We start from the raw sequence: 26,193 nt of genomic DNA, 5'->3' as shown, positions 1-26,193 counted from the left end.
ACCAGTTTGTTCTCTATATATTTAAGAGTCTGTTTATTTTGTCTCTCTCTCTTTCTCTTTTTGTTTTTTTGGTTGTTCATTTGTTTTGTTTCTTAAATTGCACATGAGCAAAAAAAAATCATATGGTATTTTTCTTTCTCTAACTGACTTATTTCACTTAGAATTATACCTTCTAGATCCATCCGTGTTTTTGCAAATGGTAAGATTTTGGGTTTTTTTATGGCTAAGTAATATTCCATTATATATATGCATGTGTGTGTGTACATTGTGTGTATATATACACACACATACACACCCCACATCTGCTTAATTTTTTTCACTATATTTTCTTTATCCATTCATCTGTTGGTAGATACTGGGGTTGCTTCCATATCTTGGCTATGGTAAACAATGCTGCAGTAAACATAGGGGTGCACATATCTTTTTGAATTAGTGTTTTTGTTTTCTTTTGATAAATGCCCAGTAGTGGAATTACTAGATCATATGGTTGTTATGCTTTTAACTTTCTGAGGAACTTCCATAGGGTTTTCCACAGTGGCTGTGCCAATTTGCATTCCCACCAACTGTGCATAAGTGTTCCTTTTTCTCCACATCCACAGCAACACTTGTTACTTCTTGTGTTTTTTATTTTAGTTATTCTGACAAGTGTAAAGTAACATCTCATTTACATTTTTTTATGTGTCTGTTGGCCGTCTCTATTTTCTTAGGAAAAATGTCTGTTCAGGTCCTACCCCCATTTTTAAAATCAGATTACTTGGGGTTTTTTGGTGTTAAGTTTATACATTTTGAATATTAACCCCTTATCAGATAAATCATTTATAAATATCTTCTCCCATTCAGTAGGTTGCCTTTTTGTTTTGTTGATGATTTCCTTCACTGTGCAGAAGCCTTTTATTTTGGGGTAGTCCCAATAGTTTAATTTTGCTTTTGTTTCCCTCGCCTGAGGATATTATCTAGAAAAATCTTCCTATGGCTGATGTCAAAGAGATTACTGCTTATGTTTTCTTCTAGAAGTTTTATGGTTTTAGATCACACAATTAGGTCTTTAATCTGTTTTGAGTTCTTTTTTTTTTTTTTTTTAAAGATTTTATTTTATTTATTTGACAGAGATACAGTGAGCAAGAGAACACAAGCAGGGGTAGTAGGAGAGGGCGAAACCGGCCCCCTGTTGAGCAGGGAGCCCAATGCGGTGCTTGATCTCAGGACTCTGGGATCATGGCCTGACCCAAAGGCAGATGCTTAACCAACTGAGCCACCCAGGTGCCCCTTTTTTTTGTATTTTGAATTCATTTTTGCATATAAGACCATGGTCTAGTTCCATAGTAACATTCTTTTGCATGTGGCTGCCGGTTTTCTCAACACCATTTGTTGAAGAGATTGTCTTTTCCCCACTGAATATTCTTGTCTCCCTTACCATATTCTTACCTCCTTTTTAAGGGTTTTCTGTTTATTTGCTGAGATAGCCTATCTTTTCATCCATTATAAGCATATTTTTCTTCACATCATTGAACATAATTATGATAGATGTTTCAAAATCCTTGTCTGCTAGTGCCAGCATCTGGGTCTCCTCTGGGTTGCTTTCTGTTGATTGTCTTTTCCCTTGAGAATGCATTTACATTATCACATAAATTTAAACTATATCCTGAACGTTGTAAATACTGTGTTTTAGAGACTCTGCATTCTATAATATTTCTCCAAAGAGGTTGGAGTTTTGTTTTGGTTTTTGTTGCTTGTTTGTTTGTATTTGAGCCAACAATTTACTTGAATGTAAATTGAACTCAAATTGTAATGGTCTTCTGGACTGTTAGTTCAATTATGTATCCTTACCTGTGCTACTCCACACATGCTTTGTTCATGAGTCAACCAAGATTTTATACCAGAATCAGGGCCACCTCCTGTTATTTCCCAGTGTCTGTGGTCATCTTGAATCCTGTCTTTTGGTTGTTCAGGCAGAAGGACTGGAATTTCAGCTAACTCCTACAATACCAGCTATGGCCTGACCATAGACTAAAATCCGGAGTAGTGGGAAACTCCCTGTGCCATTCCCTAATTCCAAATATCCAGTCCTCTAAATCTGCCTGCTTTTATGAATTCTTCACTGCCTTAGATAGTTGTTTTTTGTATTTGTTCAGAGTTTACAGTTATCTTCAGGGGTCTTAGGAAGGAGCTTATTCAGCCATACCAGAAGCAGGACTTCCTCCCTTCAATTTATAAGTTCAAAAAGGGTAGTATTTTCTATATAGTTTGCTCTCCTGGGTAATGGAGAAGTATTCGTTTTCCTTTGATCTGTGGTATATACACTAAATAATTCATCAAAACAAATTGGTGCCACAGATTTTTTTTTCTGTTTGCGCTTTTGTGGTATTATGAAATTTTGCCAGGTTGAGTCCAATGCCAGTCCTATTCAGAGAATCCTATTTTAAAAAGTCATACAGATAAACTAGGTTTCCTTAATATCATTGTTCCGTGTCTGACTGTAGCCAGTACACTTCATTGAAGGCAGGAAATCTGGAAAATATCTTGAAAAGGTTCACAGAGGAATCCACATTTTTTTGTAAGACTTTGAAAGTGAAAAATACCATGTTGCAGTGATTGATTTGATACCAGCCAACCCCACAGGAAGCCCAGAGTTCTGGGCTGCTCCCAGCAGGGAAAATGGCCTTTTTGCTACCTAGAGTAAGCCCTAGTTATAATGAGATTTTCTGAAGGAAAGAATTATGGGTACGTGTGTTTAAACTGCTAATCTTTATGGTTTAAAATGGGGTTTGGAGAATGTAGTCTTTTAGTGTAATCACATTCTCTTTCCAAACTTGGCCCAAAAATTGTCCATAAAATTAAACGACTAAGTCAAGCTTTAGATACTTTTGTGAAAAGTTTAATACTTTTCTGGGAAAATAATGACCTCAAGGAAAAAAGATACTAACTAGGATGCAGTAATGAATTAACTACAAAACTATTAGCTACAGAGTGGTATAGGTATAGGTTTCCTAAATAAAATGAAAATGGATTATTTGCCAGTTTAGATTTTCAGTCTTAAAAGTAACTTCATAATTTCTTTGAAATTGATGAAAATACAGAGGCTGCATCTGCATCTGTTGTTCCCTCTGCCAAAGGTTGGCTGCATTGGAAGATTATAGACAGCCTGCAGTTTGTGTATTCAAATAATGCCTTATCTGTCCCTCAGTGGTTTGTACTGAGAAATGTTCCTGATAATTCCTGTTAATCAAGTAAACTCATGTCAGTGTACATTAGCCATTTTCAAAAACATCCTGACCCTGTGTCACTTTTGTTTGCAAATTTGACATAAATTTCTAAAAATCCACATGGGGATTATACCAAGACAATATGATACAGTCCTATAAATAATCCCCCAGCTGATTCATTGTTACATAGTTATGCACATTTGTCATGTACTCCTAACTAGGATGCACACAATCTCCTATAACCTAGTAGCTTGTCTCAAGAGTGTTTCCACTGCTGTAAAGCTAAGGAACTTTACAGGCAGGTGACTGCCTTTCATCCATTGGATATAAATAGATATTCATGCGGTTGAGAACTCCCCAGGGATGCTAGAATGCTTCCCCCCAGGAACTCCCCACCAAGAGACCATTGTGAGGAGAATACAGAGGGACAAAGCAAAGCCTGGAATGCTCTGATATATTCTACATTTTCAGCACAGCTGGTTGTGGATTATCCAGTTGTGGATGGAATCCCTAAAATTCTTTCCCTAAAACAGGAAGAATCAGTGTTTAATACACAGCTATAAATGCCAGCCCTCTGGCGCCATCTTCTGTCATTTTATCAAGGAATAAAATACTCAAGAATCTCTAAAGATCCAACAATAGTCACTTTCCTTAAATGTCCATTTATGATCTAGAATAAATGTCTTTAATCACAATAAAAAGAGCATACACATATAGAGGCAACTATGTTATAGGCACTGATGTAAACACTCTCCATATACTAACTCACTTAGTCTTTGCAATAACTCGGGGAGATAGGTAGATGTGACTACTCCTGTTTTACAGATGGCAAAATGGTAGCAATGAGGGGTTAAATAGGGTGCACAAGGTCACTCAGTGACCAAAGTAGTTGCAGGATTTGAACCTGGTTCTAGAATCTATGCTCCTAGTAATTATACTTTGCTGCCTTGTTATGTAGAAACAAGATTTATTTTCTGTTGACTTGAGCTTTTTTAAGCCTTCTGTTTATGGCATATAAGTAAAGCAGGGCCTGTGGAAGTACTTTGAAAAGGGAGATGTTATACAGATCTAGAATTATTTTGAGGATCTCATTGGCCACCTGCCTCTACAGTGACATTATGGGATGTAAAAGAGGAGTTGATCGACTGAGGCTCTTGTCCAAGTTAACAAATTTACATTATGGGGCACAAAACCGGAGTCTTCACTACTGAAAGCTGTCAAAAGCCCTCCTGTGCCACCAGATGTTAGCAAGAAATGTTGTCAGAATGCATCAGTGTTGTTCAAAATGTGTGGTTATTTCTATTTTCTTGTTAGGAGGGCATCACATCAAAGTACAGTTTCAAGCTTTACATCTCATGATCATGGCACTGCCTGATGCCAACAGGGACACAGCCCAGGTATGTTATATCAACCTCATGGTCTATCATTGGCCCTTCTTAGTCAAAGATAATGGCTCAGATGGAAAAATAAAGACCAAGATGACAACTTACTAAGCCAGCTAAGCTTGCTGCCAGCCTGTATTGCCTTTCCACATTCTTACTGCTATTCTCCCAAGGAAGACAAGAAAGAACATAAATCCTGGAATCTTCTCTGAACATTTAGTTTAATTCATTCAATCTATAAAGAGATACTGAGTATCTGTCTAGTGCCAGACACTGGCCTAGGGTTAGCAAGAGGAGAAGCAAAGATGGGAGACAAATGGGATAATGTCAGAGGCCATTATGTAAGCTGCAGAATGTAAAGCTCTATAATTTTAGGTCCTCAGCTACTCCAGTCTGGTGACAAAAGATCCAAAGAGTATGCTTAAGGAGGAAATTTGAAGTCACTGATTTAAATGAAGTTTCTAAAATGTTGGTGTCTTACAGCTTATAAAGATAATTCAATGAAACCATCCTAGAATCTTGGTATTTTAGAAATCACCTGATATGATCTTCTCATTTTATAGGTTAGGAAAATTAGACTCAGAAAAATGATTTTTCCATTAACATATAATATAACATTCGGTAGAACCATATTCCTTGGTTCTCCCAAATATTTTGTGCCTTATTTCAGATTTATGTCCTTGCTGTATGTTGGCAAAAATCAAGTTTCCCTTCTTATTTTGATAATGATTCTGTATGCAATAGGAAATTTGTTGTAAGTACAACAGGTGTTTGGAATCTTTGAAATGAAATTGAGTTAAGATGAGTTGGAAAGAGCCCATAATTTTGAGGCCAGTAAACATAATGCTGAAAACAAAGATGATTCTTTGTGCTGCTTCTCATCAGACATTTCAATTTGGTGAGAGCCTTTCCTCCTACATAATAAAATAAGTGTGTCAATTATATGTCAATTATATCCTCAAGGATGGGGATTGGATGTGACATAAGAATGTCTATTTCTAGTATAATTCAGTAATATTTCAAAAGCTGGAAATTTATTAGCTTGTTTTGGGGGTATTTGTAAACAGTGTTCTTTTATATATAAAGAAAAAAAAGGATGCATCTGCTGTCAGATATTTGGCTCAGAATGTCATCTATCCTCTCATATATCCAAGGATGCAGTAAGAACAGGTAATCTAACACTTTTCTAACAGAAGATCCTCAAAAACGTCATGGGACTGGTGGAGATGCACATGCACACACACACACACACACACACACACACACACACACACACTTTTCCCCCCATTCTACATTGTGACTGGATCTAGGATTGAAGCTGATGTGCTATAGAGATCAAGAGCTCTGGCTCAAGAATCAGGTTTCCTCAGTTCAAATCCTGGCTTTGCCACTTAATTAATTGACATTGGGCAGAGAGAGCTACCTGAATCTTTTCCATTAGCTTCCTCATCTGTCAAACAGTGTTAATAATAGTACCTACTTCACAGGGTTTGTAATGATAATAAAGTCAGTGATATATATGAAGTATTAAGAATGCTTGGCTTCCTAATAAACTCTCACATAAATGTTGACTATTATTACTATTATATGCCAACCATTTTTTCATTAAAAATACTATAGCAGAATTTAAACTTGAGAAACTAAAGAGAATTTTTTGGTATCTTTTTATTTTAAGATTTCAGCCCTCTTGGTGAATTTCAGAAGGTTCTCATAAGCATCTATACTTTGGTGGCTCAGCCAAACTTTAAGCTTTGTCAAATCTCTCTCTCTCTCTCTCTTTTTTAAATGCCAAGAACAGCTGCATGTAAGCATTTCCGTTTGGTCTGCTGAATATTCCAAAATTGAAAAGCAGTAGAAAAATGATACCCAGAAAATAAAATTTTTCAATTTTTCAGTTGAGTTTACATTTGGACCGAGAAATGAGATACTCATGTTTTTGGGGATTTTTTTTTTTTTGATGGGTTTTTCCTTTCCCAAGGAAACAGTAGATAGTTTTCAATGGTAATGCTTTAAATTAAGGATTTTTTTAGGATTCCTTTTCTTCCTTTGCAACAAAACTTCACTTCATATTTATTTGAAATGCAGTGTTTCCTCTTTCTAGTTTACTACATAATTTTAATATTTGTCAGCCTTGTTTTGGATAAAAGAAAATAAAAATGCAAACTATCATTTATAAAATCTCTAATATAATAAACTCCATAAAAATGGAAGTACTTTTATGAAATAGGGAATTCAATAAACTATTCATTCACATTTCTTATTAATACTTTTAAGGAATAAAAGGGGCAACATTATGTATTTAACCATTCTTTAGTTCTGACAGTTTTCCAGGGGCACCATGAATGGGTATAGAAATGAATGATAGCAATCAGTGATGCCTTTTGATAATTTACAGTAGTGTGACACAGTGCTGTTTCTTGTTAGGCCCTCATGACATTCTTCAATAAAGTGATTGCCTACGAATCAAAAAACCGAATGAGTATATGGAATATTTCTACTATAATGGCACCAAACCTTTTCTTCAGTCGAAGCAAGCATTCTGATTATGAAGAATTACAGTTAGCAAACACTGCAGCGCACATCATCCGCCTAATGCTTAAATACCAGAAAATTCTGTGGAAGGTGAGTAACAGTGTGATGACTGTGCTGTTTTCCTTGGAAGCCTACCTACACCCAGGAAACATAAAGGCTACATGCCCTTAGTCACGGGGAGGAAATGTGAGAAGATAATCAATCCCAAGTTGCTTGTGGCATCTTTGTACATTCTTTATGGCTGCTCCTAAGCATGTTTTCCCTTTTAAACAAGAATCCTTACCATTTTCTCTAATCTTTACAAGGACAAATGCCACAGTCCCTGGTTCCAAGATACTGAGTGTCCAGAAGGAGTCTAACAGGGAGATTTAACTCAGATACTTTCCTTTTGATTCAAGCAATGTTTCTTCTCCAGGTTCCATCTTTCTTAATCATGCAAGTCAGAAGAATGAATGAAACTACCATGTTGTTAAAGAAGCAGCTCCCAAGTGTCAAAAAGCTGCTGAGGAGGAAGACGATAGAGCGAGAGGTAATGACAATGGACTAAGAATGCAAATGTTGTTATTACCCAGGTTTTTATTTCTCAAAGTGTCACACGAAGTAGCTTGTAATTTAGAACCAAAAAATTTATATTCTCACCCTTGTGACTATAAATATTTTGGAAATGATATTCATAACAGAGTACCAAGGTCTTGCCATTTTGTTGAATTATGTGCTTCTGGTTGAAGTTTTTGAAATATCTCTATCATGACAGTTATTTAAAATTCTGTTAAGTATTTAATTAAGTCTAAGATGGTTCTCACAAAGATAGACGTCAACCTTTTAGTTCCTGCAAATTAGATTTAGGGCAATCCAGTATATCTAATAAATAAAGAATTCTCTATTGATTAGATAAAAAAATAATTTTTAGTCTTCGAGTTGTTTAGCATAATTTCATTGCATTCCAAAGAATTTTTGCTTATGTATAGTTTGTATGGAGGTGAAAAGGGAACAGGTTTTAGAAGAATTATCTTTATTGCTTTAATTTAATTTGAGGAAGATCATGAGTGTCAGAACATTCAACATTGAGGAGGATGTAGAGAAATTTGCTTTTCTCTTAAAGGAATTTCCACCTAATGTGGGAGAGAAATTTGTACAAGAACCATGAATATGCATTATGTGTTAGACCAGTTGTATGGACCATGTGGCAGAACCATGCAGAAGAGAAAGAATGAGCTCCATTGCGGGGAATTGTGGACACCTTCTGAAAGAAGTGTGATGTTTGAGCTACATCATGAAGGACAGATGGTATTTTGAAGGGAGAAGGGAGGAAAAAGTTAATCCAGGGAAAGGAATAGTAAATGGCAAAGCAGTGAAGTGGGAGTATTGCTTATTGATCTATCATAATCATGATGAATGGCTGTATTCCTTTATTGATTACAGGCAAAGTGACTTCAGAATAAGTAGAATCAACATTTAAATTTGGAAAAAAGTTTGCTTTGAGAAAAAAATTCCATTTTTAAAAAAGCTTTGCTGATATTTTCCTCATATCATATGGTTCACTTATTTAAAGTGTCAAATTCAGTGGTTTTTAGTATATTCCCAGATGTTTGCAATCATCAGTGCAGTCAAGTTTAGAACATTCTCATCACCTGAAAAAACACCATCCTCTTGGCTATCATCCCCCGAAATACACCTCCACCATTTCCTTCTACCAGTCCTAAGCAACAATTTATCAACTTTCTGTCTCTATAGAATTTCCTGTTTTGGACTTTTAATGAATTAAATCATATACTCTATGACCTTCTGTGACTGGTTTATTTCATTTTCATTATATTTTCATGGTTCATCCAGGTCGTAGTATGTATCAGTACTTATTTTTTATGTCCAAGTAACATTCCCTTATATGGATTTCCACATATTTTTTATCCATTCATTTATTGATAGACATTTGGGTTGATTGTATCTTTTACTTGTTATGAATAATGCTGCTATAAACTTTTATATTTATATGTAGAGACATGTTTTAATTCTCTTGGGTGTATGGTGGGTAATAAAGCAACTCTATGTTGAATCATCTGAAGAACTGCTAGACTGTTCAAAGCAGCTGTCCCATTTTTACATTTTAAGCAGTAGTGTGTGAGGATTCAGATTTTTCCATATCCTCACCAAAACTTGTTATAATCAGAAACTAATTTTATCCATCCTTTTAGTATAAAGTGATATTTTATTGTGGTTTTGACCTGCATTTCCCTGAGAACTAATGATGGTGAGCATCTTTTCATGAGCCTCTTAGCTATTTGTGTATCTTCACTGGAGAAATGTCTATTCAAATTCCTGCCAATTTTTGATTGGGTTGTCTTTTTACTGTTAAGTTGTAGGAGTTCTTCATACATTCTAGATACAAGTCCCTTATCAGATGTATGATTAGAAATATTTTTTCCCCTTCTGTGGGTTGTCTTCTCAATTTCTTGATGTGTCCTAGATACACAAAGGTTTTTAATTATGATGTATAGTTTATGTATTTCTTTTGTTGTCATGTATAAGAATCCTTTGTCAAGTCTTAGATAATGAGAATTTGAACCCTATGTGTTCTACGAATTTTAGTGTTAGCTCTTATATTTATGCCTTTGTTCCATTTCGAGTTATTTTTAGTATATGATATGTGGTAGGAGTATACAAGTTCATACTTTTGCATGTGGCTATCTAGTATCTCAGCATCATTTGGTGAAAAAACTACTCTTTCCTCAGTGAATGGTCTTGGCACTGTTGTTGAAAATTGACCATAAATGTGTGTTGTTTTTTACCCCTAGACTCTTAATTCTGTTCTGTTAATTGGTCCTTATGCTAGTAACACACTGTTTGATTACTGAGCTTTTTTTTAAGTTTTGAAATTAAAAAATGAGAGTCTTTCAACTTTTTTTTTTCTGAATAACTTTGATTATTTAGGCTTCCCTAATTTCCATATGAATTTTGGGGCCAGTTTCCCATTTTGGGGGGAAAAAAACAGTAGTTGGAATTTTGATAGGGATTACATTGAATATGTGGATCAATTTAGGAAGGATTGCCATCTTAATATTATTACATTTCCTAGTCTAGGAAAATGAATTATCATTCCATTTATGTAGGTTTTTTATAACTTGTAATTTCTTTTAACACTGTTTTATAGTTTTTAGTATGTAAGTCTTATACTTCCTGGACTAACATTTATTCCTAAATAATACTCGTGTTGATATTGTGGTATTATGGCAAGTGGAATTGTTTTCTTAATTTCATTTTTGGATCACTAATTGTGTATGGAAATCAACTGATATTTCTGTATTGATCTTGTATTCTGCAGTTTTACTGAACTCATTTACTGACACTAATAGTTTGATTTTATTTGTGTTAATTCTTTAGGATTTCTATATATAATGTCATGCTGTCAGTGAATGGAGATAATTTTCCTTCTTCTTTTCCAGTCTGGGTGCCTTTTACTTCTTTTCTTCTTGGCTAGAACTCTGGTAAAATATTAAATAAGAAGACAAGACCAGAGATCCTGTTTTGTTTCTGATCTTAAGGGGAAATCTCAATCTTTCATCATTAACTATGATGTTAAATCTGGGTTTTTCACAGATTACCTTTATTTGTTTGAGAAAATTTCATTTTTTTTCTTACTTTTTAAAATTCAATTTGTGTAAACTGGAAAAAAATAGTTTACCCATTTCTCCCCACTGTACCCCATTCCCCACCACAACAACCACTAGTCTGTTCTCTGTGTCTGCAAGCTGGGATGTGTATATGTGTGTGTGTGTGTGCACATATATATATTGAAATATATATTCCAAACATAGGAGAGATCATACTGTATTTGTCTTTCTCTCTCTGACTTATTTCACTTGGCATTATGACCCCAAAATCTTGCCATTTTCGATAGCATGGATGGATGGACCTCAAGAAAACATGTTCTATTCTTGATTTTTGGGGTGCTTTTATGATGGAAAGCTATTCAACTTTGTCAAAAGTTTTTTCTTTCTCTATTAAGAGGATCACTTTTTTTTTACCCTTTCATTCTATTAATATTATGTATTAACACTGATTGGTTTTCATATATCGAAATAACCCTGCATTCTTGGGATAAATCCTACTTGACCAAGGTATACAGTCCTTTTAATATGCTTCTAGATAGGTTGCTTGTATTTTGTTGAGGATTTTTACATTAACATTCATAAGAGATATTGGTCTCTAGTTTTTGTTTCTTGTTATATCTTGTCTGGCTTTGGTATTGAAAATACTGGCCTTGGGGCACCTGGGTGGCTCAGTTGGTTAAAGCCTCTGCCTTCAGCTCAGGTCATGATCCCAGGGTTCTGGGATTGAGCCCCGCATCAGGCTCTCTGCTCAGCAGGGAGCCTGCTTCCTCCTCTCTCTCTGCCTGCCTCTCTGCCTACTTGTGATCTCTATCTGTCAAATAAATAAATAAAATCTAAAAAAAAAAAAAAAAAAGAAAATGCTGGCCTTATAAAATGAGCTAGGAAGTGTTCATTCCTCTTCTATTTTTTAGACGAGTTTAAGAATAATTGGTGTTAATTCTTTAAATTTGCAGAATTCACCAACAAAAATGTCTGGCTCTAGACTTTTCTTTGTGGGAATTTTTTAAAATACTAGATTCAGTCTTCTTGTTTATTATAACTCTATTCATACTTGCTGTTTCTTCTCCAGCCAGTGTTGATAGTTTGTGTGTTTCTAGAATTTTGTCTTTTTCATCTTGATTATCTAATTTTTCGTGTACAAATTGTTCATGGTTTGCTCTTATAATTATTTTTATTTCTGTAAAGATTGGTAGTAATGTCACCACTTACATTCTGGATTTATAATTTGAATCTTCATTCCTTTTTCACAGTCAGTTTAGCCTAAATGTTGTCAATTTTGTTGATATTTTGGTAGGCCAACTTTTGTTTCATTGACTCTTTTGTTTTTCTAATCTTAGTCCTTAGTAAAATTCTAATCTTTATTATTTATTTTGTTAAGCTTGTTTTGAGTTTAGTTGGCCTTTTTCTTTAGTTTCTTATGTAGAAGTTTAGATTATTGACTTGAGTTCATTCTTTTTTTAATGTAAACCTTTTCATTTGTGAATTTTCCTCTGAGATCTACTTTTGCCCTATCCCATAAGTTTTGGTATGTTGTTTTCCATTTTCATGCATCCATCTCAAAGCACTTTTAAATTTTCCTTTAATGCATTCGTTATTTAAGAGTATGTTTCAATTTCCACACATTTGTGAATTTCCCAGATTCACTTTTATTGCTGATTTCTCATTTAATTCCACTGTGAGTGGCCAATATACTTCATATTATTTTGATATTTTAAATTTTTCTTAAAGATTTATTAATTTTTACAGAGAAGAGAGGAGGGGCAGAGGGAAAGCGTCTCAAGCAGAGTCCCCACTGAGTAGGAAGTCCGCTCTCACAACCCTGAGATCATGACCTCAGCCAAAATCAAAGAGTTAGATGCTCAACTGAGTCACCCAGATACCCCAATATTATTTTGATACTTTTAAATTAATTCAGACTCATTTTGTGACCTAACATATAGTTTATCCTGAAAAATGTTCTGTGTGTACTTAATGCAAATGGACTCTGCTGTTGTTAGTGTTCTGTAGATGTTTATTATGTCTAGATGAAGATTTGTTTTCTCTCTGATCTTCTGCCTGGTTCTTCTGTTACCGAAAGTGAGGTACTGAAATATTGAAATCTCTAGCTTTTGCAAGACTGTCTGTTTCTCCATTCTTTTTTTTGGCTGTATGTCTTATGCGGTATGATTTTTTTTCCCACAATTTCTCCATTACTGCTTTCATTTGTGTAGAGTATTTTCTAGTATACCACTTTTCATTATTTTACTATATATTTTTGTTGAAAGAAACCATTGTTTCTTTTATTACACATTTTTTTAATTATCTCCTTATGGTTGCCCTGAGGACTTAATGTATTGCAATCTAGTTCATACTAGTTTCACCTGTAAAAGCTCTACTTATAGACCCCCCCATATCTCCTGCTTTATGCAGTTATTGCCACAAATTGCATCTTTTTTTTGAAGATTTTATTTATTTATTTGACAGAGCAAGACAATGAGAGAGGGAACACAAGCAAGGGGAGTAGGATAGGGAGAAGAGGGCTTCTCACTGAGCAGGGAACCTGATGTAGGGCTCCATCCCAGGACCCTGGGGTCATGACCTGAGCTGAAGGCAGATGCTTAACCAGTTGAGCCACCCAGGTGCTCCGCCACAAATTGCATCCTTATAAATTATGTGCCTGTCAACATAGATTTATAATTATTGACTTATGCACTATCTTTTAAGTTAGGCAGGAAAAAAGGTAGAGTTACAAAAAATACATAATGCTGCCTTTTGTATTTACCTATGTAGTTATATTTACTGGTGTTATTTCTCCATGTAGATTGAAGTTATTGTCTTCATTTCAGCCTAAAGAACCCTCTTTAGGGGCGCCTGGGTGGCTCAGTGGGTTAAAGCCTCTGCCTTCGGCTCAGGTCATGATCCCAGGGTTCTGGGATCAAGCCCCACATCAGGCTCTCTGCTCAGCAGGGAGCCTGCTTCCTCCTCTCTCTCTGCCTGCCTCTCTGCCTACTTGTGATCTCTGTCTGTCAAATAAATAAATAAATAAATCTTTAAAAAAAAAAAAGTACCCTCTTTAACATTTCTTACAGGGAAATTTTCCTAGGAGTGCTTTTATTTATTTTAGAATGTCTTAATTTATTCATTTTTTTATTTTGTTTTTCATTAATAATCGTGAATTTAACTCTGTAATTCAGCTGCACCTAGAGGGGATAAGGAAACTATGGAACCCAAAGAACTCCAAGAGCACAAAGATAAGCTGTTTTAAGCAGATGAGGATAAGGGGGTGTTCTTCTGAGCTACAAAAGGAATGTTAATGGTTAAGAGAAAACCTAAGTCAAATTTATTAGATTTGTCTGTAGTCAGCAGTGGTGATCTTTTTGCTGGTCTTGCCATTCTTGGACCCAAAGTGCCCTGTGACTTCCCCAATTTTCACGCCCTCTTTCACCTTGCCAAAGACTACATGCTTGCCATCCAACCACTCAGTCTTGGCAGTGCAGATGAAAAACTGGGAAGCATTTGTGCTGGATCCAGCATTTGCCATGGACAAGATACCAGGCCCCATGTGCTTTAGGATGAAATTTTCATCATGAAATTTCTCCCCATAGACTTGATAACAGTGTAATTATGGCATGGGAAATCACTGCCCTGGCTCATAAATCCCAAAATAATCTGTGAAAGCAGGAACTTTTATAACCTAATCTTTTCTCCCCAGTGCTCAGAGCATGAATGTTTTCTGCTGTCTTTGAAACTGTGTCTGTAAGCAGCTCAAAGGAAATATAGCTGAAGGGCTCACTTCTCAACAGCAATATTGAAGAATATGGGGGTTCACCATGACTGGTGGCACAGGTGATTCTAGCATAGTGGCATCTGAAGGCATCTTCTTAATTTTTTTAAAGATTGTTTTCCCAGATAGAATTTTGCTTGACAAGTGTTTTTTTGGGGTTTTGGGTTTTTTTTTTCCCCCCAGCACTTTGACTATGTCATCCCATTGTCTTCTGGCTTTCATAGTTTCAGCTGGGGAATTCGCTGTTAGTCTTATTGAAAAATCTCTCATGCATGCTGAGTTGCTTTTCTCTTGATGCTTTTGACAATTTGATTATGATGTATCTTGCTGTGGATCTCTTTCAGTTTATCCTGTTTGGGTTTGTTGAGCTTTTTGAATAGGTAGATCAGTGTTTTCAGCAAATTTGGAGAGTTTTCAGCCATTATTACTTCAAATATTCTCTCTGTCCCTTTCTCTTCTCTTCTGGGACTCTTAATTATGTATGTGTTGGTGCATTTCATATTGGATATTGTTCTATAATTCCCCTTAGGTTTTTTAAGTTTTGTTCTTAAAGTTTTGTGTTGTTTTTTTTTTAAGGTTTTGTTCATTTTTCTTCATTATTTTTTCTTCCTATTCTTCAGACTGGATAATCTCAATCAATTTATCTTCAAATTTCCTGATTTTTTTCTTCTGCACCTTAAATCTACTGTTGAGCCCTTCTAATGGATTTTTCATTTCAGTTGAACTGTTCAGTCCAGAATTTCCATTTGATTCCTTTTTATAATTTCTGTCTCTTTTTTGATATTCCCAATTTGGTGAGATCTTATTCTTACGGTTTTCTTTAGTTCTTTAAACATGTTTTCCATTAATTCTTTGAACATATTTAAAATATCTTATTTGAGGGCTTTTTCTAGTACGTTTAATGTCTAGGTTTCCTTCAGGAGTTTCTTTTGAAATTATTGAAACTACTTTTGCCTTGTGTATGGGCCATATTCTCTTGACTTTTTTTTGCCTGTTCCATAATTTAGTTGTTGTTGAATAGACATTTTATTTTTTTATTTTGTAAGAGTTTATGTATTCATTTGACAGAGAGTGAGAGAGCACAAGTAGGGGGAGTGGCAGAGGGAGAGGGAGGATCAGGCTCCTCACTGAGCGGGGTTTCCTATGTGGGGCTCTATCCCAAAACCCTGGGATCATGACCTGAGCCAAAGGCAGATACTTAACTGAGTCACATAGGTGCCCTAAAGAATGGACATTTTAAATATTATAATGTGGCAACTTTGGAAATAAGATTCTTCCCCCTTCTCCAGGGTTGGTGGGTGCTTGTTTTAGCTATTGTTTATTTGTTTAATTACTTTTCTGCTGAGCTAATTTTATAAAGTTTGAATTGTTTTGTGTGGCTACTAAAGTCTCTGCTCCGTGAGCTTAGTGGTTAGCTAATAATGTTTGCACAGAGATTTTCTTAAACGCCTTGTACCAAAATACTCCCAGTCTTTGCAGATGAACTCTGTATGTTTGTTTGGGTGTATCTTCAGCATTCAACCAGGCAGTTTATGACTCTGCCTGAGCTTTCACTTCCTGCCTGGACAGAGCCAGAAGGTCAGCCAGCTTAAGATGACAGCTTCAGTCATTTTCAGGTCTTTTTTGAACACATGCATAGCCACATTCATATGGCCTTCTAGATTCTCAGGAATACGTGGAGCTTTTCAAAGCACTTAATCCCCAAAGCATCTTAGTTTCCAGCTTTGCCTCTCAAGCTTTTTAGTTAGTCTGTTGTTTTCTTCAACTCTTACCCACTGCATCAGGCAGCCATAACTAAAACATTTGCCTGTAAATGTTTTCACCATTACCACTTTAGCGCTGGTCAGGTTCCAAGTTAGTCAAGATAGAGGCAAGCCTTCTGAACCATATTCTAGGGAGCCACCAACTAGGTCAGAACAAAGAATTAGAATTCTTTGTGAATGAGTCATTCTGCTCCCTCCTGTACCTGTTACCAGGAATGCAGGCTGTTATTTTCAAGCTTGGCACTGAGCTAGGCACCAGAGATGGGAAAAGTGTAAGTTTAAAGACTGATTTATTTTAGAGAGGTGGGGGTGGAGTATGAGTGAGGCAAGGGGCAGAGGGGGAGAGAGAATCCTCACATAGACTTCCTCCTGAGCATGAAGCCTGACACAGGGCCTGATGCCAGGACCCCGAGATCATGACCTGAGCTGAAATCAAGAATTGGATGCTTAACTGACTGAGCCACCCACGTACCCTCTTTTTCTTACTTAAACAGTCCCCTGGTCGCATCCTTCAGGCTAGTAGCCTCAGTGATTTAAAACCTTTCTCTGTGCCTCAATTTTCTTACATTATAAATAGGAGAGAAAAGTAAGGATACCTAATTCATGGGGCTCTCATTAGCATTAACTCACTTACCATGTGTAAAAACACTTCGTGAGTTGTATAATGCTATATGAATGTCAGCTATTTTTATTTTTTGGTTGTAGCATTAGAGATATGAAAAAGGTAGAATTTCAAGTTTATAAGTACCATGGAAGCATATACTTAAAGAAACAGTCTTTCTTTAGTTCTGTTGTACTAAACCATGTATTTACCTCTTAACTTTGATTAGAATAGACAGTTCATTAACAGGTTACAAAGTTCAAAAGGTACAAAACACTATAGAATAAAGGCCACCTCTGACTTCCCCTCCTGAAGACAAGTAATAATCACTGGTGATAGGGTGGATGTGCCCAAAAGCATGCAGATGTATATACTTCCAAAGAGGCATTATGCACATGCAAACAAATATGAATGTATGTTTGTTATGACTTTGTTAGATTAACATTTGTTAAGTGGAGCACAGGGCATTGGATGGTGAATCACACACAGCTCAACAACAAAACATAAGAGAAATTGAAATAGGAAAGTTTAGTATTCACAGGTTCTGGAGGAAGTACGTAGCATGCCTCAAGGAACCATATGGGTAGGTCAAGGCAGGATGTAGACATAGCTATAGAACTTGGAGCACGTTTTCTTTGTTGGTGTTCATGGGTACAGTGCTTTGGGGTTCCCAGGCTAAGGCCATATTAGTCAATTCAAACCAAAAGAGTAGGTTTTTTGTGCATTCCACAGAGGTCTTATCTAAGGGGCACACACGGGGATGACCCTGGGAGGTGAGGAGACTGTTGTTCACGAGGGTTACAGGAAAGTCCTATCAGGACTCCATAATTTTCTCATGACTGCATGGGCTTATGTCTAGGACCTGGGCTTGCATGAGAGACTACTGTCAGTTTAAGGTCACTGCAGGATGCTTGCCAAACAAAATAGATACTGAGGCAGCAACACCATGGAGTGTAGCGGACTTGAACTCTAGGCGGTGTTCTTCCCCCTTTTTTTGCATGAATGGTAGCATATATGAAATATGTCCTGTGTCTTGTTTTACTAACTTAAAAACTCATGGTGATTATTCCATATCATGATTCCATTATGAGTTTACAGAGCCGCCTTTGCTTCTTTTACATGGTATTCCATAGACATATCAAAATTTATGTGAGCAATCACATATTTTTGAGTTAGATTGTGTCTATTGCTAGTAAGATTTATGCACAGTGAACAAACTTGTATATACATTATTTCTCACTAGTAAAGTATATTTGTAAGATAAACTTACAGATGTAGCATTGTTGGCTCATTTTATACTTTAATAAATATTTCCAAAATGTTTTCCATGAAGATTTTAACAGTTTACTCTTCTAATAGCAGCATGTATTTGTTTTCCCTACATTAATCCTGAGGACTAAATGTGTTTCATTTAGGTTATAAGCCCCAAGACTTCAAAGGTACTACAAAAATCACCGTCTTCGAGGAGAATGGTAAGAAAACAAATAATTTCCTTTCCTCTCTTATTAAGTCCCTACATGGTATTCTCTGGCCATGTCTATCATACCTGTGTATAATTTTGGTCATGATCTATCCTTCAAACTTGACATTTCATGTGGCACATGAAGAAATAGTATAGGGAGAGAGTAAACTAACTGATGACTCAAAATGTATGATTAGGTATCCTGTACCTAAGTATGGATACTTTAGGAATTTATAGGGAAAATGTGATTATTATGATCTCAGGTTCAGTAATGTCAGGAAAGTGGAATTTATCTTATAGAGGTTTCTGAGGTGAGGTGGAGGGTGCTGGAAGAGGAAGGGCTGCAATAACCAAAACACTGTTTTAGGAGTTTGGTCTTGGTTCCAATAATCTGACACCCTGCACCCGCAAGATCCATTCCCTGGCGTGTTCTCCTGGTTCTCACTGGTGATAGTATGAAAGCACCATAATAACTGACCCTATTTTAAAATATTTTCTATTAGTTTCCTACCATAAACTAGGTAGCTTTAAATATTAGAAATTTATTCTCTCACAGTTCTGCAGGCTAAAAGTCTGAAATCAAGGGGTCTGCTTAGTTTGTTCTTTCTGAAGGCTGTAAGAGAAGAATCTTTTATTGATATCATTCCTAGTTTTCGGTGATGCCACCAATTCTTGATATTCCTTAGCTTGTAGACATATCACTTTAATCTCTGCCTCCATCTTTCCACACTGTGTGTGTGTCTGTGTCTCCTCTCCTTTTATAAGAACAATAGCCATATTGGATATATATCCACCCTACTCCATTATGATCTCCTCTGAGCTAATTACAGCTGCAAAGATCGTATTTCCAAATATGGTTATAGTCTCAGCTACTGGGAGTTAGGACTTCAATATATCTTTGGTGGGGGCGGAGACACAGTGCAACCCATTAACATATCCTTTTAGGGTATATATTAAGTCAATTCAACTTGAACCTTCTATATCAACCATGCCATCCTTTGAGAATGTTCCAATTTAAAATGATTACCTGAGGAGTTAGCAAGATCCCGAGATAGAAATTTATTTCTATTCATATCTAGGTAGATAATTAATTTTTAAAATATTCAAAATTGGGAAACAAAAGGAATTTTCTACTCAATCCTGACAAAACAGAAATTGCTGTTAATTAGACCATGCCATTCTTTATTTCATTTAATAAGAGCTCCAAGGTAGGTCTGCAGGCCAGTCTTGTCACATGAAAACAGATACTCAGCAGTCCATATGCTCCTCTTCAGAGTGTTATCACATACTTTGAGGGATCAAGTTTTAAGTACTCATTTGGAATTCAACTTGGACCCCCCTAATCATTGTTATTAACTAAAGATAAAGGATATTTAAAGAGCTTTATTTTCTAATTGATTCTCAAATTTTTCAGATCTTAATCTTAAAATATACTGAAATACAGAATTCTGCTGAAAGTAAGTTTATTTAGGGCACAGTTCAAGGAAATGAACTGATAGAAACATGAGATTTTTTTTCATAACCTAGTGTTATTTATCTCATTTTAAGGCAATATAGCAAGGCCTTAAGCATGTAACAAAAGTAAAATCCCAGGTTAAGTTTAGTGAATCTCCTGTTGAAAAGAAAGCAGTGTTTCATTCTGGTTAAATACTGGTCACACTCCCATGTTTTCCTAATTTGCATTGCCACTGATTTTCATATCTCTTAAGTGCAATCATTAAAGTGATATTCATCCTAGTTTGACAGATTGTACTGAATTTTTCCTCATTGGCAGTCTGACGTGCCGGAAGGAGTCATAAGGGTCCATGCTCCGCTTCTCTCTAAGGTGTCCATGGCCATTCAGCTCACTAGTCACACCAAAGCCAAAGACATACTGGCAAAATTTCAATATGAGAACAGGTGAGTATAAGTGAATATAGGTCTCTGTACAAGGAAGGTGATCTTTTTTCAGATTAAGTAACTTTCCAAGGCATTTACAAACTTGACCTTTTTGGAAAATTAGAACCTGTTTACTTTGGGGACTTTACCAATAGAGTAAATCAAAAGTAGAGAAAGAGATTAAGTAGACCATAGAATCGTTGGTAATAGAAGTGGGTTTTTTGTCTTGTTTTTTGTTTGTTTGTTTGTTTGTTTGTTTAAGAAAGTTCTACAAACGGGAATCTTAACAGACATGTTCTATCTTGGTGGTTTCATTTACCATTTATTAGAATAAAAAATATAACAAGTTAGTTTTAGAGATACCTGAAATACCATTTCAGGCTTCATTGAGCTTCAGCATGCCTAGATCAGATAAAGTTTATGTAGTTAAATGGACATCATAGCTGTTGTTTTCCTTAAAATAAACTACTAATAAATCTTGGGATCAGAATTTTATTTACAAAAAAACAAAATCCTTCTGCTTATCTCCCATAAGTCACCTTAAAGTAGCATTAATCAGGATAATTTTCTTCAGGCATGCTTATTCAAGGATAAACATTTGCCCTGAGGTTTTTAAAAGATGAGAAACATGATAGACACTAGTTTAAATCCATCCAGTAGAAAACAAGTACAGCTTGATGGTCTCTAGTAAAACTGATGGATATTATTTTTATTCTTGTTCTTGTTGTTGTTAGAGAGAGAGTGAGAGCAAGCAGGGAGGGGGTGTTGGGAAGGGCAGAGGGAGAGAATCTTAAGGAGACTCTGTGCTGAGCAGAGCCCAATGTGGGACTTGATCTCACAAGATCATGACCTGAGGTAAAATCGAGAGTTGGACATTTAACTGAGCCACCCAGGTGCCCCAAATCTGATGGAAATTCCTAAAGAGAAGCTTTCCAGTACTGATAAGAAGGGGTATGCATGTTGAGGGGGAGGGGAAAAAAAGCCAGTTGCAGAAGCTTACATACCACAAGACTCCATTCATACAACATTTTGAAGTAACAAATTTTTAGAAATGGAGGGTATGTTAGTAGTTGCTGGGAGTTGAGGAGAGGACATCATGGAAGGGAGATGGGTATGGTCATAGAAGCGCAACACAAAGATCTGACAGTATTATAGTTGCTCAGTGTCTTGACTCTGGTGGTAGATCAAAGAACCTCTCCATGTTATGTTGAACTTACTATACACACACAGAAATGAGTACAAGTGGGAAATTTGAATAGGATAGATGGATCATATCAATGTCAGTATGTTAACTGTGACATTATACTGTATTTGTATAAAATGTTACAATTTGGGGAGAAGTGGGCAGAGAGTATAAGGAATTTTTCTGTATTTTTTCTTACAACTACAAATGAACCTACCACTATCTCAAAAATATTTCAATTTAAAAAAACAAGAGGAACCAATAAAAATAATCTATGGTGTTAGAAGCCAGGATAGAGGCTTTCTGTGAGAGTGAGTTATGATGTGTGCATGCTTTGTATGTTCTCTTTCTCCTTCTCCATATACATACGTATATCTGTGTAGGTGTATATATGAGCATACATAAAAAAGAAAAGAAGAGTAGACAGGGGCCAACAGGAGTGCAGAAAACTTACTTCTCTCTGTTGCTAGAACACTGTAAGTAGTTACCACTAGGCAGTCATAGAGAGACTTGAAATGCCACTGGGGGGATGTGACCATCCAAATGATTGGTAGCCACATGCGTGATAAAATTGCTTTTGTACTCTGATGTAGACATTTTGTAGAATGAAAATTTTCTAATAAAAATAGATTAGAATCCATGACTATAGATAGATGCAAATCCTTTGTATGAACTTCAAAAGATGTTGTTCAGTCCAATTTCTTCACTACTTAGAACTGTGGCCAATTTTAGTTTAGTTGTAAACTGGCCCATTTTTGCCTTTTTCACTAGAGGCTTATTTTCTGACTAACCACTTCTTCTGTTTAAGTAAAAAAAGGGGAGAGAAGTCCCATTCCTCCCAGATCTCCTCTTATAACTAAAAACCCTCAGACATAACACAATGAGAGTTGGACACACTCTTTCTGAAAGGTAGACAGACAAGTGCTGACTGCCTAGGGACATTGGGCCTGTGAAACAATGTGGTGGTGAATTCCTGGATTTCCTTGTTGCCTCCCATATGTCCAGGCAGGGAGACATATAGGCAGGAACCTTCAGCCTGGCACAGGAACACACAGTAAAGGAGCTCCAAGAAGACCCTGTCCCTACAGCCAAAGGACTGGCGAGAAGATGGCCTAACCACACAAAAACCATTTTGGCAATACCTGCCCTACTCCAACCAAGCACCAACAGAAAAAGCACACCACTACACCTGTGTTTTCGGTGGGACCACGCAGGCAACTGATCTACATGCCCCACCCAACAGAATCAGATGGTGATCCAGTTCCCAACCACAACATTGTCAGCAGGGTCCTGCCTCTAGCTGAGTCTCCTCCCCCTAGCAGCAGTGAGACCTAACAAATCAGTGCAAGGCAGACAGTTATCCACCAGCTTTACCCCACCCTCAGTGAAGTCCAGTGAAGAGCTGAGCTTTACCCTCAACCAATAGGAACAAAGCAGCAAGAGTCAAATTTCTGTTTCCTCTCCCTAGTGGCAGCAGAGCCCAGCAGGGAGCTGATCTTACACCCCCAATCTGAGGCAGCAAAACAGTGCCAGTTGGTGTCCCACATTAACTAGGAAGGTGTTAGTGGGGCCCAGTAAAAAGCTGAACATACACATCCACCCAGACCTTATGCTAAACTTCAACAGGAGGAATGCCTGCCAAAAAAATGATGATTAAATAAGATCCAGAGTCTCATAATATCCAAAGTATCTGCAGTATGATACAGAATCACTCATTATACCTAAAACCAGGAAAATCACAATAGGGATGAGAAAAGACAATTGAGAAATGCCAGTGCTAAATTGAATCAGATGTTAGAACCATCTGACAAGGATTTTATAGCAGGCATTCCACACACATGCGCACACACACACACACGCACGCTTCATCAAGTGTTATTATCTTGAACCAAATGAAAAAATAGAAAATCTCAGCAAACAAATAGAAGTTATAAAAAAGAATGAAATGAAAATTATGGAACTGAAAGATAGAATAACTGAAATAAATTCATTGGTTGGGCTCAGTAGTAGAGTGGAGATGACAGAGAATATAATCCGTAAACTTGAGGAATATCAGTAGCATTATTTATTCTGAACAACAGGAAGAAGACAGACCCAAAAAAGTGAATAGAGCTTCAGGGATCCATGGATGGTGACAAAAGAGTTAACATTTGCATCACTGCAGTACCAAAAGTAGAGAAAACAGGAACTGAAGAGAAAGTATTTGTAAATAAATAATGACTGACAACTCTCCAAATTAGCAAAAGGTATAAAGCTATATACTCAAGAAACTAAAATTGAACCCAAACAGGACAAACCAAAGGAATCCCATCCAAAACAACATAATCAAACCTGTAAAAATTAAAGACAAAGAAAGAAACCTTGACATCATCCAGAGAGAAGCAATGCCTTTTTTATAGGGAGCACCAATTCTAATTACTGCAGATTTCCTCATTTTTCATTTGAAGCCCTGGAGGCCAGATGGAAATGGCATAGCATCTTTCCAAGTACTGAAAGAAAGGAACTGACAACCTTGAATTCTATGTCCTCCAATAAATATCTTTCAGAATGAAGGGGAAACAGGGGCGCCTGGGTGGCTCAGTGGGTTAAAGCCTCTGCCTTCGGCTCAGGTCATGATCCCAGGGTTCTGGGATCCAGCCCCGCATCGGGCTCTCTGCTCTGCGGACAGCCTGCTTCCTCCTCTCTCTCTCTGCCTGCCTCTCTGCCTACTTGTGATCTCTGTCTGTCAAATGAATAGATAAAATCTTAAAAAAAAAAAAAAAGAATGAAGGGGAAACAAAGACATTCTTAGGTGAGGCAAAACTAAAGGATTTAGTTGCTAGCAAATTTACCCATAAAAAGTAGATAAAAGAAGTTCTCTAAATAGAAATAAAATGATGATAAAGACTTGAAACATCAGAAAGAAAAGGAGAACATCAGAATGGGTAAAAAATAGTAACTGTAATAGATTATCCTACTCGTTATGCATTTCTTTCTTTTTTTTTTTTTAAAGATTTTACTCATTTATTTGATAGAGATCACAAGTAGGCAGAGCAGCAGGTGGGGGGGTGGGGAAGCAGGTTCCCTGCTGAGCAGAGAGCCCGATGCAGGGCTCGATCCCAGGACCCTGAGATCACGACCTGAACCGAAGGCAGAGGTTTAACCCACTGAGCCACCCAGGCGCCCCTCCTTATGCATTTCTTAAATCATATTTGATGGTTGAAGCAAAAATTGCACCACTGGATATGGTACTCAGTGTATGTTGAGGACAGATTTAAGACTTTACTTATTTATTTATTTTAAAAGTTTTATTTAGGGGCGCCTGGGTGGCTCAGTGGGTTAAGCCGCTGCCTTCGGCTCAGGTCATGATCTCAGGGTCCTGGGATCGAGTCCCGCATCGGGCTCTCTGCTCAGCAGGGAGCCTGCTTCCCTCTCTCTCTCTCTGCCTGCCTCTCTATCTGCTTGTGATCTCTCTCTGTCAGATGAATAAATAAAATATTTAAAAAAAAAAAAGTTTTATTTATATATGAAAGCGAGGGCAGGGGAGAGGGTAGAGACAGAGGAGAGGGAGAGTGAGAATCTCAAGTAGACTCCCTGCTCAGTGAGGAGCCAGAAGCAGGGCTTCATCCCAATACCCCAAGAACACAATGTGAGCTAAAATCAGGAGTTGGACACTCAACCTACTGAGCCACCCAGGCACCCAAGACAATATATTTTAAAAGGGTTGAGGCTCAGCATTCTTTATTGTCTGCATAGTGACTTCTCTCCAAATACTATAGTGTGTAAAGAGAGAAAAAGAATAACTTCATAGTTGTGAAATCTGACCTCAGCAGGTGACTAAGGTGAACATCAACAATGATAAAGTCACACTGATAGTATGTAGCCCTGATTTAAAAAAAAAAAAAAAAAAAAAATGATGAAGATGGCCCTTCTGTCCCTTTCCTCCCAAGAACACATAACTCCTGACAACTGCAAGAAAAACATCAGACAAATCCCAGTTTAGAAACATTGTGCAAAATACCTGATAAGTCCTCCTCAAAGACATCAAAAAACAAGGCAAGTCTGAGAAACAGAGGAGCCTGATGAGATATGACTATATATTAGTTTCCCAGTATTTCCATAACAAATTACCTCAAACTAGGTGGCTTAAAACAACAGAAATGTATTTTCTCAGTCCAGGAGGCCAGAAATCTGAAAGAAATGTGTCAGCAGGGTTGGTTCCTTCTGGAAGCTGGGAGGGAGAAACTGTCCCATCCCTCTTTCCTAGCTTCTAGTGGTTGACAATACCCCTGGCATTCTATGTTTACAGACGTATCACTTCAGCCTCTCCATCTTCACATCCTCTTTGTGTTTCTCTGTATTTTCTCCCCTTCTTAAAAGGATAATGAAATATTGTGAACAGACTATATACTCAAAATCACAAATTTAGAAGAAATGGACCAGATCCTCAAAAACCACAAGTTACCAAAAGACAACAAAGATGACATAGTTTTGTAGCCTTTAAAGGAATTGAATCTTTAAAAGTTTTCCAAAAAAGAAATCTTCAAGTCCAGATGGTTTCACTGGAGAATTCTAGCAAATGTTTAAAAAATGAACACCGATTTACCACATTCTTTTACCAGAAAGTAGAGGAATGGACACTACCTAACTCATTTTATGAAATTAGTATTGACCAGACACCAAAGACAATAAACAAACACTGAAGACTATTATCTCTCATGAACTTAGAGACAAAAGTCCTCAACAAAACATCAGCAAAGCTAATCCAGTGTAATTAAAGGAATTACAGTGACCAAGTGGGTTTCATTTCAGGTATGCAAGTTTGGCTCAATATTTAGA

At 36.7% G+C, this 26,193-nt stretch overlaps 1 protein-coding gene across 5 annotated transcripts in view; it reads left to right on the top strand.

The window, feature by feature from the left end:
- The window catches only part of ARHGAP28 (Rho GTPase activating protein 28), a 210,101-nt gene that overhangs the window by 176,497 nt on the left and 7,411 nt on the right, over window positions 1-26,193 (top strand). For all 5 annotated transcript variants that reach the window (XM_046026100.1, XM_046026101.1, XM_046026104.1 and 2 more), the window contains exons 12-16: window positions 4,518-4,600; window positions 7,010-7,207; window positions 7,533-7,646; window positions 18,268-18,324; window positions 20,089-20,213. In XM_046026100.1, the coding sequence (XP_045882056.1) occupies window positions 4,518-4,600; window positions 7,010-7,207; window positions 7,533-7,646; window positions 18,268-18,324; window positions 20,089-20,213 (577 nt within the window). The remainder of the gene's footprint in view (window positions 1-4,517; window positions 4,601-7,009; window positions 7,208-7,532; window positions 7,647-18,267; window positions 18,325-20,088; window positions 20,214-26,193) is intronic.

The sequence above is a fragment of the Meles meles genome, chromosome 12, assembly GCF_922984935.1.
Source record: "Meles meles chromosome 12, mMelMel3.1 paternal haplotype, whole genome shotgun sequence".
Classification (NCBI taxonomy): Eukaryota; Metazoa; Chordata; class Mammalia; order Carnivora; family Mustelidae; genus Meles; species Meles meles.
Note: the sequence above shows the minus strand (reverse complement) of the source record. Positions and strands in the feature narration are given on the sequence as shown.